Source organism: Cinclus cinclus, chromosome 18 (assembly GCF_963662255.1).
Source record: "Cinclus cinclus chromosome 18, bCinCin1.1, whole genome shotgun sequence".
NCBI classification, from domain to species: Eukaryota; Metazoa; Chordata; class Aves; order Passeriformes; family Cinclidae; genus Cinclus; species Cinclus cinclus.
Window position 1 is genome coordinate 698,681 of NC_085063.1, and position 16,553 is coordinate 715,233.

Consider the following 16,553-nt stretch of genomic DNA (forward strand, 5'->3'; position numbering starts at 1 on the left):
CCTTACATCAGTTCTTGCTGGCTGTGTCTTCAGCCTTACACAGCATTGCCTGGGTCACTTTCCAGTGCCTTTATGGAGTAGGACATCCAGGGACCACACCAGATCAAAGAGCTGAAGCTCCCAGGCCTGTGGGACTGAAGAGAAATATGTGCCTGTAGAGTTGAATGTACTCCCACTTTGCACTGCTCCCAGCTTCTGCACCAGACAGGGTTCCTCATCCCTTCTTCCTCCTGTCAGGAACAGTCTTGACCCTTCTTTCCTCCTTCTTCATCCTGTCTTCCACCCTGAGATCCAACCCAACCTTTTCCCTGTGAGGGAGTGGGGCAGGATGGAGCTACCTGTGCTCAGCTCCTGCATACTTGGCAGGGCCAAGGGTTCAGCAGAGTAAAAGCATGCTGAGGAGCCCGTGCTGGAGGAGATGGTGCTGCCCATATGGGACAGTGGGTGTTACCCTGGTCTTCTCTGTCCTTCCTCCTGCCTTGCCAAGTGCCTGCAGGTCTCCTCTATGATTTGTTGGTCCAGGGCAGATCAGAGCATGTCACCAGAGGACCCCGAAGGGGCACAAAGCGCTCGCCCCATCACTGATTAGTAGACAGTCTGTGCTCTCACCTCTCCTGGCAGCACTTTGATAAGGGGACAGTGGTATCACAGTGACCATTTTATTGGCCATTTTCTGTAAATTCTCTACAAAAGAGTCTACAGTCAGTATCCTTTCACTCCAGGCGCTGCCTGTTTTACCTGCTCTGGGGCTGGCAGCCTCTGGCCCATTCTGTGACAATGGATAAAGGCTGTGCAGACTTTTGGGACTAAAACCATCCCCAGGAGGTCACCCTGGCACTGTGGCCTGCTGTGCAGTAGGAGAGCAAAGCATCTGCTTCTGGCTTTATGGGCAGGAGGAGTTTGGGATGGGCTGAGGCCATGGCTGTGTCTGAGTCTGAGCTGGTGTGTGTTCCTCCCACAGGGAACGATCTTTTCCTGGTTGCAGTACATGAGCTGGGGCATGCACTGGGTCTGGAGCACTCCAATGATCCCAGTGCCATCATGGCTCCTTTCTACCAGTACATGGAAACACACAACTTCAAACTGCCCCAGGACGACCTCCAAGGAATTCAGAAGATCTATGGTGAGCAACCCTGCCTAATTCTTTACTTACACCAAGTTTGAGCCTAGGGTGTATTTTGCAATTAGCCCCCCCCCATGCCTGCAGATGGTGGGCTGCATTTCCTGCCAGAGCCAAGTGGGGAACTGTTTAAAGCCCTTGATCCAGGACTAAGTACCAAATGACTGCACAAGTCAGGATAACCAAACCCTGTGCTCCATCCCTCACTGTGTCCCAAAATCAAGGAACATTGCAAAGGGAAAAACAGGCTTTGCTGTATACCCAGGGTTTGTCCATTAGGAACAACCAGTGCAAATAAAGGAAAAGAATGCAAAGAGCCTGGAACATCAAGGAAAGGTAAAAAGTATTTATGCACTCTTTTTCTTTCTCTCATTATATATTAGGTAAGGCAAAGAAAGTTTGGATCTGCTTAGGGAACATTTTGCTTCTTTTATTCTCCAGCTGAGCATGTTGTACAGCATGTCCCACAAAGACATTGGGCAAGTAAGAAAATAGAAGAGGGGCAGAGAGGTTATGGAAGAAAACCTAGGGACTGCAGATGATGTGGTGCCATGTGATGGGATCATGGATACCAGGGTGTGAGGACAGGAACTCACAGAATTGTTGTCTGAAGGAGACTCTGAGAGCAAAGAGAAATCCAGGTTTTAGAAGCTCAAGGGGAGTCTGACACTAACTTCCACAGTCTGTTGCAACCTGTGGAAAACAGTTTTGTCAAACATCCCTGATTTCATTCTATGTGGAAAATACAAGTTTGACAGAGAGGTTACTTAATAAAGGCAACACAGAGCAGTTGTGCTATGTAACTGTGCAGGTAGAGTCAAATATTAGCTACCAGAAAAAGAGAAGATACTGTATGAATTAAAAGTGGAAAAATACTTGTAAAGGTGCCTGTCAGTGGGAAAGCTGGTGTTTCTTGGGGATTGCTGCAGGGATTGGTGGCAGGACGGACACTGGTCAATGTTTGCATCAGTGATCGGCCAGTGAATTTGAAATTGCTGCTAATAAAATGTGTGTGAAGACCTGTAAGATTCTAAAGCAGTGTAGCAAGACTTTAGAGGTTTAAACTGCATCTCAACTGTTTGAATCAGATAGGGTGTTTGTTTTCTGTGACTAGATTGAGATTCGTTTGTTTAAGTGAAGACGCCTAGGAAAGTCTTTCTGGGCTAATTTCTCTGACTTCTGAGGAAAAACCAGGCATTTGTAGAGTGCAGTCCAGCCTCAGTGTGAGGTAGATATCCAAGTAAGGTCCAAAATGCAAAATAAGATGGCTTAAATTACACCCAGGGAAACTATCTTGTGTCATTGGTGCTTCTCCTTATTGATCATTACCAGCATGAAGTTGCATGTTAATTGTCCTGTGGTATTATTTAATTATGAATATGTTAACATAGTACATATTCTGGTGCTCAGGACAGCAGAGATTCTGGAGGGTTTTGAAGTAAAATGCTGGGGTAGTCAGTGTTAAACTTTCATTAAGTAATAGATCTAAGTGTTACTTTTTGAAAGCTTCCAAAATGCCATTATGATGTTTCTATTTTGAAATGTTGTTTTAGTTCCTCTGAACTTGGATTAATCAGAAAGAAAAAACCCATAATTTATTGTGCACAGTGTACAATCAAGAAAAAATTACTGGTTTCTCTGTTTTCAGACGTTTTTGGAAAGGGAGCTGATAAGGAACTGACAGCCTTCCTGGTTCACTTTTGGGATTCAAACCCAGTTCAGCAGGGGTTGAGCTGGGACCAGCACTCCCCAGAATGGGGCTCTGAGGCCTTTAAGTCAGAGTGGGCTGAGGATGTTGTTAGGGGTTGCAGAGATAACTCATCCTGTGGGGAGAAGAAGGAGCATCTTTTGCAGCAGGGGCTTTTCTTCCCCAGGAAGAGATTTCAGCCCTTGGTAAGAGTTAGTCCAAAAACAAAGTTGAATTTGAAATTAGGTTTTATGCTTATGGTTCATGAAGAAATTGGAATATGGAAATATGGAAAATGCAAGTGATGTTTTGTGCATTACAACAATGTCTCTCCCTGGAACTAATGGTGAAAGAGCAGAACCCTTCATCTCATCTTAAAACTGAGAAGGGCCTGCTGAAATATCCGTCTTGTAGCTTTAGCAGGAACATTCAACTAATGTATTTTATTTCCTCAGTGCCACTCTACTTTGTTGTGCCTTTGGAATGCCAAAAGCCCACTTACCAGACAACCCCTTCAAAAACCAAAATTTCCTACTTCCTTGCTGCTTTGACATTCTCTACAGTGCAGCAGCATGTGCTCAATATGTATTATTTAGTAACCTACTCTGCCAAGTCAGACACAGAACCACTGTCTTGTCTGTAGTGTCCTTTTAAAAAAATAGTTATAATCAAAACTTCCAATTTTTCATTCCACTGAAGTTGCTAGAACAAAGAACAGAGGCTCTACTAAAGCTGAAGTCCATTTTGTCTCTTTTTGAGAATGATGCATTTCAAATTCAGTTTATATTGTATCTGTTTATCTATTAGTAAAGAAACACATCCATATCTGTCATATAATGATTTCTGGATTTTAAATTTATTTTCTGCTGAATTTATTTTAAAACTCACCCAAAGAGACAGTAGGTGATGTGAACTCTTGTTTGTGCTTCATGCTGACTAGTATGAGGTCAATGTTTAAAATGTTACTTCCATTTTGAGCTACTGAGGGCAAGGCCAGCAGCTCTGTGTAATAGAGAGCAATATTCTCATTTCCTGAGAGCTGCTTCCTGTAGCAAATTCCTTGACAAAACAAGGAAATAGCAGGGCTCTACTTTATGTGTGTTTCTCAGAAGGTAATCTTCCTCTGTATTTATGTGCCTGTTTAATTCCTTATGGAAGGAATTAAACTGGAAGTGATATCAATCGCAGGTCCCCTGCATATCCCATTGAGTTGCCTCTTAACTTTGCAAGTGTTGAAGCCAGGGCTTCAGGGAGCTGTATTGCAGGTGGAGAGAGGTGGCTGTGTCCCAGAGCCTGAACTGGTCACTCTGCAGCACTGGTCACCCTGTCCTGGCAGGAGGGTGCAGACAGGTGGGGCTCAGGGTTCTCCCAGGTAACAAGTGACAGCACAAAAGGAAAAAGCCTCAAGTTGTGTCAGGGGAGTTTTAGGCTGGATATTAGGGAAAATTTCTTCACTAAGAGTGTGGTCAGGCATTGGAGCAGCTTCCCAGGACAGTGGTGGAGCCACCATCCCTGGTGGTATTTAAAAAATGTGTGGATGTGGCACTTGGTGACATGGTTTAGTGGTGGGCTTGGCAGTGCTGGGTTAAGGGTTGGACTTGATAATCTCAGAGGGCTTTTCCAACCTGAATGATTCTGTGATTCCATGACTTTTCACGTCCTGCTCTCCATGCTGGCTTGCACTGGGTGATGAAGCAGCCTCTCATGGGGAGTGACTCTTGTGATGCTGTGTCTGTGGAGTAGAGGGCTTCACATCATGTACAGGGAAAACTCATGTCCACATGGCTGGTTAACCTTTACCTTCAAGGGCCTTTCAAAGCCTAAGGTCACAAAGGGGAGGTCTCCACTCAAAGGTGGACCAGATCATTAACCCTGGAGACAACCTCAAAGATCTGGGTCACCCCAAATCTCACTGAGGAAGTCTCTGCCTCACACCTCTTCTGTGCAGTTCAAGAGAAGAGATCCCAGTCAGTGCAGATGCTGCACTCCTGCAGGCTGAGGTCCAGAGTGGGCATGAAAACTACTCCAGCCCCTGTCTGAGGAATTGGACAGCTCTGACATCCAGGAACAAGGGATCAACAGGGCACAGTGTCCATGAGAAACCAGGACCTTCTGCTGGCCTCACCCCTTTAGTGCAGCTTGCACTGGTTCCATAACCTCCTTCCCCTTTTCTCAGTGGCAGCCATAAAGATTCTTGTAACGTACAGACCTTCCCAGGTCACCTGTAAACTACACCCATGTGTGAGATGGCTTGTGAGGGAGCAACAGAATTTCCATGGGGTGACACTGCACTGTGAGTGGGACCATCAGAGCAAGCTTTGCTGTTGTGTGGAACCTGGAAATGTTCTCTGAAAATGTCCTCTTGGACATGGGGAAGAAAAAGAGTAACATCCAAGACCTCATCTGTAGAAGCTGCAAGATTTGGGGCTTGTGGATCAAGGCCCCATGGTACTGTGCTCATAGGAGAAGAGGGGAAGGAAAATGCTTGGCAGTCAGGAATCTGGAGGGATGTGCCCTGATGCCACATCTCTGGCATGTTGCAGAGATGCCTGACACCCTCTCTATGTTGCATCACTTCCTTTGTACCTGTCCTCCTGTTGACAGACTCTTTCAGCAGGAAACACCAGCCTCCACCTCGGGTGCATCCACAGAGCCTCACTGTATGCCAGGTCTTCATTCCCACTTCTCTGGAACACAGGGAGTACCCGCCTGGCTCCCAGTGCTGTCATTGGGCTCCACCTGACACGTGGAGGGCTCTGCCAAAGAGGAGGCTGAGAGGGAGCCCATCTCTCTTGGGAGCTTTCTCAGCTGATGGAAAAACACTGGTGTGTGTCATGGCTGGGTGGGAAATACTTTTCTCATCCTACAGATTCTTCTGAGTGTAGAAAAATGTTCTGTTTTGCCGTGGAGCAGATGTCAGGCTTCTGAAAGTCTTTCCAGAAGGAAACTGGAGCATCTTGCAGAGCCCAAACCTCTCATCATTTGCTTCCCTAAGCCTAGGAATTTTGGACCCAGTTTTCTGGCACCCAAAGCAGAGAACCCAAGTGCAAGTTAAATCACCTCATTCCAGAGCCCAGGAGTGTTCCTTCGGCTTGGAGCAAGGATGTCTGCTGTGGACACTTGTCTCCCAGGTGAATGCTCTATCACCTGGGAGGCAGTTGTCATTCAGCGGAGAATGTCTGTGTGAGAAGGGCTCGAGAAACTCTTCCTGACACCCAGTGATGATCACAGGGGCCTTGACTGTCACCCCATTGTTCAGTGGGCGCTGGGGCTTATTCTGCACTGTGGTAAGGATCCAGGCTAACTGGGACATCTTAACTCACTTTAGCCCTTTAGCCCTGAAGGCAGAGCCCAGAAGTGCAAAGTGCTCTGAGTGAGTTTGTCAAGTAAGTGAGGGAAAGGAGTCCTTCCTGCACTTGGAGTTTTGTGGACAATCTTTGGCTCCCGAGATAGCTTGTTGGCAGCTGCATCGTGTAGCATGAACAGGGTCTCTCTGCACTGCCCTGGAGCCTGCAGAGCAGCCAGGTGGGTTTCTCTTGTTCTCCCTGGTTCCCTTGGATCATAGGCTTTGATTGGAAGAAGGCTGTGGAGCCTTGCCTGTGTATGTGGACAGCTGGTTCAGTGCTGCAGAAACATGCTGGCAGCTCAGCTTTCTCCAATCAAAACCCTCCTGTGAGTTATTCAAACCATAACTGTAGTCTGGAGGATAGTCTTCTTCTCAGAGTGAATATTAAGAAGGTAAGGACAGGCCTTTATTAGCAAGTGGATGGTTCTCTCTCCTGAGCTGACCCAAAGCCTTCTGTGTGCTGGCAGACTCGGGGAGCCGCTGGCTGGGACAGGCTGAGCCAGGAAGGTGCTGAGAGTCCAGGCAGGTACTATGCAGTTGAGGGAACACTCTGTCAATAGTCAGGAGGACAGTACAATTCTATTTTGTCCTCAACTATCGACACAGTGGCTCCTAAATGCCTCCTCTCTTTGTGTTATCTTCACAGGTCACCTTGATACTCAGATGGTCTGCGGCAGAGGAAGCATGAAGGGAGGAGGCTAAGTGCCAGTGGTGGAATTCACACTCTAAAGGTGATCTGCTGTGACCAGAAAGCTTTCTGACATTCTTTGCCTTGCTTCTGATAGAGAGGAAGAAACTCTTCTTCTCCACACTGTGTCTGTAAAGTCTCAGCAAGTTGCTTTCCTCCAGGATGTAAGAAAGTTGCTTTCCTCCAGCTCCAGGAGATTTCTTACCTGCTTCCCCTGTGGAAGTGGCTGCAGGATCAGTCCCAGGGGTGGACTTGGCTCTGGTGCTGTAATCACACATGATAACTAGGTGACTGGGCTCACGCCCATTTGCAGACCCATGCAATAACCTTTCTCACTTAGGTTTTTCTAATTAGATATTTTTTCCTCTGTCTGATTTTCTGAAGTTGCTCGGAAGTGTAATGGCAGAGGATGTGGTATGTGTGTGCTGTTGCCTGGTCTCAATGGTGATGTGATCAGTCTCTGTATTAAATACCACAGTGCCAGCAAGTCTTAAGTGACTCTTTGTTCACACACTCATCTCTGCTGCTGGTGAAGCTGTTCCATCCTGCCTTGAGCTGTTTTGGAGGCAGGGTACTTTGATGGGAGTCTGGAAATAGGAATGACCGGTGAGCTTTCCTAATGGATGGGGTCTGCTCATTCTGCTTTTGTGCCAGGTTGGGCTCCACAGTGCCTTAGGTCTTATGAGGGAGCATGAGCATCTTTCTCCAATGGACAGGCTTGCTTCTGCTTCCCGTCTCCATAACTGTACACCAAATTCTTCCTGAGTAGCACTTGGACCTGAAGATTTCCATGTTTTCAGTGTGCTCCTCTGCTCTTCACATGTGCACAGCTGTAGGATCACCTCCCACCTTAAGCCACACTCGGGGACTAAGTGGAGGCAGCAACTAAAAATGAAAAGGCAATCTGTGTAAGTATGGGAGGAGACAAACCTTCAAGCAGAATAAATTAGAAGGCCTGGGTTATAAAAACAAAAAATCGGGTGAAAGGTAGCAAGGAAACACCCATGGTTAGCAGGGAAAGAGAGTAAGAGGAATATTAAAAGTGAAATTATGAAGTCTGCATCCAGGCAGGTTGCAGACCACCTGCAGCATGTGTGGGAAGTATTGCCAGAGCTGGTTTGGCCATAGCCAGCTCTGGTTTGTCTGTGGCCAGCAGCGAGTACCTACAGGGCCACCTTCCCTTGTTGTGCCTGACTTGAGATTTGTCTCCACTGTCTCCATTTGTCTCTAGCAAATGTTTTCTCTAAAGTAAATCCCTGGTTCATCTGAATCCTTGCTGTTTGGCACCACCTTTACCACGGTGTGTACAGCTGCCTCTGCCATGCCAGTTCTATGTGGGCTGCTTCAGTTGTGTTTTAGGGCTAATTAAAACCTTTACATTGGTGCCCTGTGTTGCATGTGCTGCTTGAACTTTGCTCTTCTCCACAGGTGACTGTGACAGGCCATGGGCACTGGAGATGAACAGGGGAGCTGTACAGGACTGCCTGTACAGGGCAGGGTAGGCTGTGACTGGGTACATGAGTGGTCCTGACTTGTGCAGAGACAGGGAATTAGTAACACCAGTCATGGAAGGGTTAAGTTTCCATCCTATAAGCATAACACTACAGTCGCTCTTCTGCACCTTACGGTGAGATTCCCTGTGTGTCAGATTCTCTGTGTCCAATGGGTCTTTGTCAGACACATTCATCTTTTTTTTATTTAGGTGTTACTCCCGCCTCACCCTTTTTTCTGTTAAAAGAGAGGAAGAAGGAATGAACATCATGTTCTCATCTTACTGCTCATGGTCATGTCTGGTTTGGTCAGTGCATGGCAGCATTTGCCCCTTGCAAAGGGGGGGAGCAGCAAACTACACCTCCCTTGTATTTCTGTGGCAATGGGCTATAGCTGGCCCTTGTTGGGGAATCCAACTGTTGGCTGTTGGTAGGGGAATCCTATCAGGTAAGACAGGCATTAGAGGTTTTCCAGTGTTATTTATCAGCCACATCCACTCAAAGCCATGGAGAAAGGAGGAAAGGGGTCATGCTGCTGTCATGAGTGTCTGCAGTGCTCAGTAAATCACTGATTATTGTCCCCTTGCTTAGGTCCCAGTCGACTTCTCTTTCCTAATGCAAGCATTTCCATCTTCACTAAGCATGTGAGTTGTTGGTTTTCAGACTTCACTTACTTGGGTTCTGTCACTGGCACCAAGTGCCATTTTTGACATCCAAAACTGGTTGTTGTGATCTGCCTGCTCCTGCAGTTGTTCCAGGCAGGAGCTAAGCACTGCTGCTCCTTTGCATGTGAACAAACCAGAACCCTGCTCTCCTTGTCTGTCTTGGACCTCTTTCCCCACTCCCAGCCCTTCCTGTGCATGTCCCACTGTACTGAGCTTTGCCTCCAGGAGCTTTCCAGCTTGTGCCAGATATCCAGCTGGCCTGCTGCCCTTGAGGAGGTGCCTTTGCATCACACCACAGAAAGGTCCTGTGGGCCAGTGGCTGCCAGCAGGAACAGCAGCAGCACATGTGGAGATCCAGCTCCAGGGATGGTGTGAAATAAATAAGATCACAAGGGCTGAGACCTCAGAATTCGTATTCTGAGGAAGGAGGTGGTTTTGTGAGTCAGCTCTTGGTGTGCCCTGTGGTGGCTGTTTGCAGCTGCAGCTTCCTGGATGCACTCCAGAAATGCATCTTCACATTTAGCTTGGTCCAAAAAGGATGTAATTAATGAACTTGAGCGTGACTAAGAGCACAGCAACTGCAGAGGACTGGGCATATCTCCAAAAGCACCTCCTGAGCTGCCCTGCAGCACTGCTGTGGATGTGCCCACTCTGCCTGGTCCAGCCCTGCTGCTTCTGTCACAGGCACTGGCTGGAGACCTCAGCTGCCCCATTTGGGGAAAATCTACAGGTCTCTAGCAGTAGCAGTATTGGCAATTTTATGGTTGGCTAAAATACTGGGCACTGCCCCAATAAGATTGGAGAGGATGAGAAATACACAGTATCAGTACAGTATTTGTATCTGTTTCATGTAGACAGCTTTCCAAGGGTAATCATCATCAGAGACTCATAATAAAGTATTTCTGTAAGCAGTATTTTATGTCTTTCATTAAAGCTCTGGAATAAAGTAAATGAAAATAGTTGCTTGTAACTGCACAGAGCACAAAGTATCACATTATGAGGACAAGTTGCCTCGAAGAAATACAGTTATCCATCTGAAAAGCTGTAGAAAAGAGGTGTAAGTCTCAAGATCTGAAAACCAAAAATTGTTGCAACAACAGACCAAAGGAACTGCTCTGTTTAATTCATTAAGGAGAATTTTAAAAGCATTCTCATCAAGATATATAAATTATTAAATTTTGAGACACTAGACACAAGAAAGAAAACACTGAATTTAAAGCTGCAAACTCAGGCAATGGGTAAGGCATACTTCAGCTGTGACAGGGCTTAATCATTAGAGCAGTTTACTGTGCATTATAGAGGATTTTATACACTTGAAGTCTGTATCTGCCCTGGAAACACTGTGCTCATTACAGTTGGACTTGCTGGTGGAGTTTTCTGGCCTGGTACTGCAGGAAGTTGGACTTTACCATCCAGGTGGTACTTTCTGAACATCATATCCATGAAACTTGCACACAAGATTCTTACTGTTACATCCTTATTAACCGTTATTGAGGTGGCTTTCTCTGGTGACTTCTTTGTCATTAGCTGTGAGGATTTTCCTAATCTGGTCACCCTTCCAGGACATGTTAAGTACTCATCCATTTTAGGAACCGTTTGAAAATGGAACATTTAAGAACAAAGCTGCCATGGGGACTTAGACACAAAACCATTATTTCAGATTGCACAGTTCAAAATGTTTATCTGCAAAAGCCCTCTTCTAGCCCAACAGCTGTGTGGCCTCCATGGCTACCTCAATCCTTCTTCATAAATCCCTTCCCAGGCTATGGGCAGGTGCCCAGCTCGGGGTGACTCTTCCAGGCTGTGAGGATAAGCCTTGTCCAGGGCCAGGGCTCACCTCCAGTGGGGTGCAGCACCTTGTCCCCAAATTGTGACACTGGAACAGCACCCATGACAGCAGCCCCCATTCTGCCCACAGGAGGGGTTTATCCTACAGGCTTAGAATGAAATTCAAACCATAATTCCTGCAAATAAACCATCTTCACATCTCAAGCCCGCCAAAACCCCCTCTGTTTATTGCCATATTAACTCTGAGAAGCAGCAAGAAATGTGACTATCTGACTGAGAATTGGTCCAGATTTACCACTAACAGTTAATGAAAACATCCTATGGCAAGGGGCAGTTTAAGATCTCTACTCCAGTCTAAGTCACTTGTATTTTTATTTCTCTGTACATCCCCATGGCCTAGTCAGGTCCCTGAGGTGGGGAAGAATGGAAGGGGAGAGCTGGCTGGGAGGGCATCACTTGAGTGGGATAAAGTCCCTTAAGGTCACAGCTGTTAGCCAGGGAAAGCACAGACTGTCACTGATGTGGAATTAAGTATTCCCTGCAGTTCCCCTTAAAATGTAGCACTGGTTCTCATACCCTAACTTTTTTTTTTCTGGTTTTGCTTTGGTTTCCAGGGTTCTTGTTGCCTTTTTTTTTATGGTCTACTAAACATTTCTATTCAAGGGTTACCACCTTTCATTTCAGTCGGGAACCTGACTGCCTTGGCTCCTTCTTTCCTTTTAGCTCCAGCCTCCCTGGGAAGACCTACAAAAACATTCTGACTCTTCTTCAGTTCATATCACTTGTCTGTTTTGGGATAGTTTTCACATGTGGATGCATCTTGTTCTAGTCCCCATTTCTAGGGAATGAGCTCTGCATCAGGAGTACATAAATCCCTGGCAGTGCTGTCCATCCAGCCTGGAACCTTTTAAAGCTTTCAGGAAAAAAAAAACAAGCTTGTCCACTTTGCTAAATATATTCTTTTTCACTTCTAGGTCCTCCTATAGAGCCCCTGGAGCCAACCAGGCCTTTACCAACTCTTCCTGTTCGCAGAATTCACTCCACTTCAGAAAGAAAACATGAGAGACAGCCACGACCTCCCAGTCCTCCTCTGGGTGACAGGCCAACTCTCCCTGGCTCCAAACCGAACATCTGCGATGGCAACTTTAACACTGTGGCTCTGTTTAGAGGAGAAATGTTTGTTTTCAAGGTACTGAGAATTCATGCTTACCCATGAATCTTTCCTTCATTTTATTGCTGGAGAAGGTTAATAGAAGTATTTGTTTGTGAGATTTGAAATGTCTGTGAAAATAGCTCAGATTCTCTGAGGGTGATGACTGAGCAATATTGGAAGGAAGTGTGAGCAGATTGGCTCTGTAATATTTGGAAACAGTGCCTGATGGGATTTACAAAATGCCAAGGCATCCTATGCTCCAAAATGTGAACTGAGTGCATTGCCAGAGAATTCAGATACCATCAAACCTGAGAGGAGCCACCTGTAAAGCCAGAAAGCAGTACCAGTACCATGGGTAACCATGGAATCCTAGAGTGGGTTGGGTTGGGTTGGGTTGGGTTGGGAGGGACATTAAAGACCACCTTGTTCCACCCCCTGCCATGGACAGGGACACCTTCCACTAGACCAAGCCCCATCCAAGCTGGCCCAAAACACTTTCAGGGATGGGGCAGTCACAGCTTCTCTGGGAGCAAGCCTCATTGTCTCAGAGTTGACATGCATGGAACTGAGGCTTTGGGAGCACTCAGCCTAGGGGAGTTTGAGTTTATCTTTATTGCCAGCTACAGTCCTTTGCTCAATAAGCCATTAGGGTACCTTGAATATGGACATTCATGATCCCATTCCCCAAATACCAGTAGCTTTCACTCTGCCCAATGGGTGTGAAGTGTGGAAAGGGACATATTGAAGGTTATTACATGGACAAATCACATCTGTTGCAGGAGACTCCCAAGGTGGAACTAGTTGAAGGTTGGGATGATGTCTGGGAGAAGTCTCAAAGGTTCTGTCCTGCTCATGCTCATCCCTGAGCATCCACTGCAGCTTTAATTAGTGACCGAATGTGTAAAGGCGTATTTCATAACTCCTTTGTGCCTTTAAACCTTATGTGTTTCACACAGTCACCAGGTGATGTTGAGGCTGTCTGGCTCTCCTGGGCTCTGAGAGCTGAGTTTCAACTGAACCAAGACATGCATGACACCTCAGTTACAAGACATGGAGAGGTCACAATGCTTACAGCTGTGGACTTGTTTCCCCCCCTCTCCTTTTCCCTCTCCTTCTTTCCACTCCTTTTCCCAGCACATCAATCAACATCTCCCCCTTTGGGCTGCCATCTTCCCCCCACAGCACTTCCCACACTGGATAGACAGTGCTGGGCTGGGTTGGAGCTGTCACCTGAAACAGAATCTGTGTCTGTAATGGTTGTGGGGCCTAGGCAAGGATTAGCATTGCTGGATGCTAGACCCAGCCAGGTCTGACTGCAAGGCAAAAGTACTCAGTCTCAAGAGGCTTCTGGTTTCCTCAGGATCGCTGGTTTTGGCGTCTGCGCAACAACCGGGTGCAGGAGGGGTATCCCATGCAGATTGAGCAGTTCTGGAAGGGCCTTCCCGCAAGGATCGACGCAGCCTATGAGCGCTCTGATGGCAAATTTGTTTTCTTCAAAGGTACAGTACAGTTCAGTAGGAGCCAACCACTCCTTCCTCACCCCAGGCTGCTTTTATGGCATGAAAATGGTGAAAACAGGTATGCTGCACCCTTGCCCTTTTCCAAGGGGACACTTCAAGCAGCCATTTTTCTTTAAAAGACAGTTCAGTGTGGGCTGGCCTTGCCAGGACAATCTCTGTGTAGAGTTAATATCAATTAGGGGAAGTTGGCTTTCATGTGATAACAAGAAACAGCTATTTCCCAGGGAGTGTCAGTCCCTTGCATATCTCCTAGAACACCTTTTGCCAGAGCACTGAGGCCTCTCCAGGTGCAGGGCACTCCAAAATCTCATTTCTGGACAACTGTCTCCTAAAGAGACAAAAGGCCAACCTTGTGTTGGGTCCCACTTTAGCTCCTTGTATGGTGACAGTGCCTGAACAGGATCCTGTAACTTGAGAGCACATTGTGAGGAAGGGGTGGCTGGAAAGCATGGCAGGTACAAAACCACAGTACCTGGGCTTCTGGATTTGTGTCTGCAGCTTCAGCACCTCAGCTTTCTAAACTGTACTAGAACTTGAGAGGCTCAGGGAAAGGCAAGAGAAATTTCTGAAAAGCTGGGGCTGATCAATACCTCAGCCTGATCGAAAGATGATAGACAGGATGAGACAAGTCTTTGAAATCATGACTGGCATGAGAACCTAAGTGGGAAGGGGCTTTTCAACAGCTCTCCCAAAACAAGACCTATGGAGCAGCAGATGAAATAAGGTTCCTGTTTCAAAATGAAGTGGAGGAGCAGCTTTTTCAGATTACAGTTAAGCCTGGAAGCACTCAACACGCTGTGGTTCACTGAAGTTGGTTTAGGTTCATATCAATCCAACTCCTAACAGGCCAATCTGTTTGTTGTTTGTGTCCCCACTGACCTTTAGGAGATAAATACTGGGTTTTTAAGGAGGTGACGGCAGAGCCAGGCTACCCTCACAGCCTGGTGGAGCTGGGGAGCTGCCTGCCCCGGGAAGGCATTGACACGGCACTGCGCTGGGAGCCCGTGGGCAAAACCTACTTCTTCAAAGGGGACAGGTACTGGAGGTACAATGAGGACAAGAGAGCCACGGACCCAGGATACCCAAAGCCCATCACCGTGTGGAGAGGAGTCCCTCAGGCTCCTCAGGGGGCTTTCATCAGCAAGGAAGGCTGTACGTGTCTGCAGTCATTACATCTGTTAGGTCGGGAAGAGCTGGTCTGTGCTGGGAGCTGGGTGGGTGGATTTTGAGTATTTTCTGATCCAGGAATCAAGTCTCAGAAGACCTTGGGTCACCTGGGCTTTGTGAGCAGCAGCAGTCTGAGATACTTCCTGACCCTCATTCCAACCCACACACCTCCTCAGCTGCTAAAACACATTGTGAAGTCCAGCTCTGTGGGAGTGGAACTTTTTCTACCGCAACAGACCCTACCCAACTTTTCCTGGGCCCTGGTTCTGGGGATGCTGGAACTTACATTTCCTCCCAATTTACCTGTAGTGAGCTCTGGCTCTCTGCTAAAGGCCCCAACCTGTCTGATGTTAGCAGTTAGCCTTGAAGTTATGCTCTGAGTAGGGGCTTGGAGCTCCAGAGGCTCTTTTCTTTCTCTGATTTGCAGATCTCCTCCTCCTCCAGTTAGGGAAGGAACCAACAGAAGGTGCTTGTGCAACTGAGGCTGCGTTCAAATATGGAGCTGTGGTGTGAGAGGAGGACTAGGCCAGGCTGGAGGATGGCAGTGAGAGCCAGCCAAGCTGGGGAACAGTGCAGGAGACCAACACTTTCACTACAGCTCCCTTCTCCTGTGCTCTTTCTTTTTTCTAGTAACTTGAGAGTCATCTGGGGGAAGGGAGGTGCTTCAAACAACATGTAGCATAAAGCTTCACCCTTTTATTAGCAGCAGGACAGCACTGCTCCTTAACACAGGCCAAATCTTCGGGGTTCTGTGGCAAAAGGACTCATCTTACTCAGCATTTGCTCCCTCAGGCTGAATGAACAGAAACCTGGTGTTACTCCAAACACTGTCATAACCAGGCACAAGCTGGCACCCTGGAGATGATGTTAACCACTTAGTAATGACCAGCACATATTTACAGATGCTCTAGTAAAAAATGACTCACTGAAGAAGCCTTCCTTTAAAGTCAGTAGGGTTTTCTTTTTTAATTCCCAGCTTGCTTGGCCAAGGGTGTTCCATGGACAATGTTGAACACGGTAGCCAGGATTATGGCTTCTCTTTAAATCCCAGCTCTAAAACTGCGTTCACTTTCCAATAGCTTGGGAATGCTCTGGATAAATGTGTTTTATTGACTTAGGTAGTGGCCATCTTCAGGTTGTCCAGGCTCCCTTAATGTCCTCCCACAAGCACAGTTCATTAGCCAGAAACAGTGAGAAATACTCTGTTTTGTCTCCTAGTTTACACCTACTTTTACAAAGGGAAGGAGTACTGGAAGTTCGATAACCAGAGGCTGAGTGTGGAGCCAGGCTACCCTAGGTCGATCCTCAAGGACTGGATGGGCTGTAACCAGAAGGATGTTGAGCGGAGCAAGGATCGGCGTCTCCCACACGACGATGTGGACATCATGGTGACAATAAATGACATGCCCAGCACCGTCAATGCCATTGCAGTGGTCATCCCCTGCATCCTGTCTCTGTGTATTCTTGTCCTGGTATACACAATCTTCCAGTTTAAAAACAAGGAGGTGCAGCAAAATGTTATGTACTACAAAAGACCTGTCCAGGAATGGGTATGACACAACCTGCTGCACATTTCAACTCACTGAGCTGATGAGGACTATGGACACACAGAGAAAAGAGGGGAAAAAATGAATTGAAAAGCCTACCAAACAAAACTACTTCAGTGACCTACAAGTTTTGGACACCCTGAGATGGAAATTAGCAGAAAAACTGAAAAAAATACAGGCAGGCAGCCTTGCAGTGTGGAGCCTCTTTCCTTTGTACTGCTTTGGTCACCTGCCAGTTGTAGTGCCATTCACTGGCTCACTCTGCCAGCACCAGAGTCTTTGAGACAGATTTCAACTGATCTGGGAAACTTCCTTCAGGTCCCTGCACCAGTACTCCCTGTTAAACCCAGCATTCTCCAGTGTAGCTAAACCACCTCTGAAC

The 16,553-nt window shown here is 47.0% G+C and overlaps 1 protein-coding gene across 1 annotated transcript in view; it reads left to right on the plus strand.

Moving 5' to 3' along the window:
• MMP24 (matrix metallopeptidase 24) overlaps window positions 1-16,180 on the plus strand; it is a 42,150-nt gene extending 25,970 nt beyond the window's left edge. The window contains exons 5-9 of the mRNA XM_062505183.1: window positions 962-1,123; window positions 11,759-11,973; window positions 13,298-13,436; window positions 14,343-14,609; window positions 15,843-16,180. Coding sequence (XP_062361167.1) covers window positions 962-1,123; window positions 11,759-11,973; window positions 13,298-13,436; window positions 14,343-14,609; window positions 15,843-16,180 — 1,121 coding nt within the window. The remainder of the gene's footprint in view (window positions 1-961; window positions 1,124-11,758; window positions 11,974-13,297; window positions 13,437-14,342; window positions 14,610-15,842) is intronic.
• Window positions 16,181-16,553: the final 373 nt, after the last annotated feature.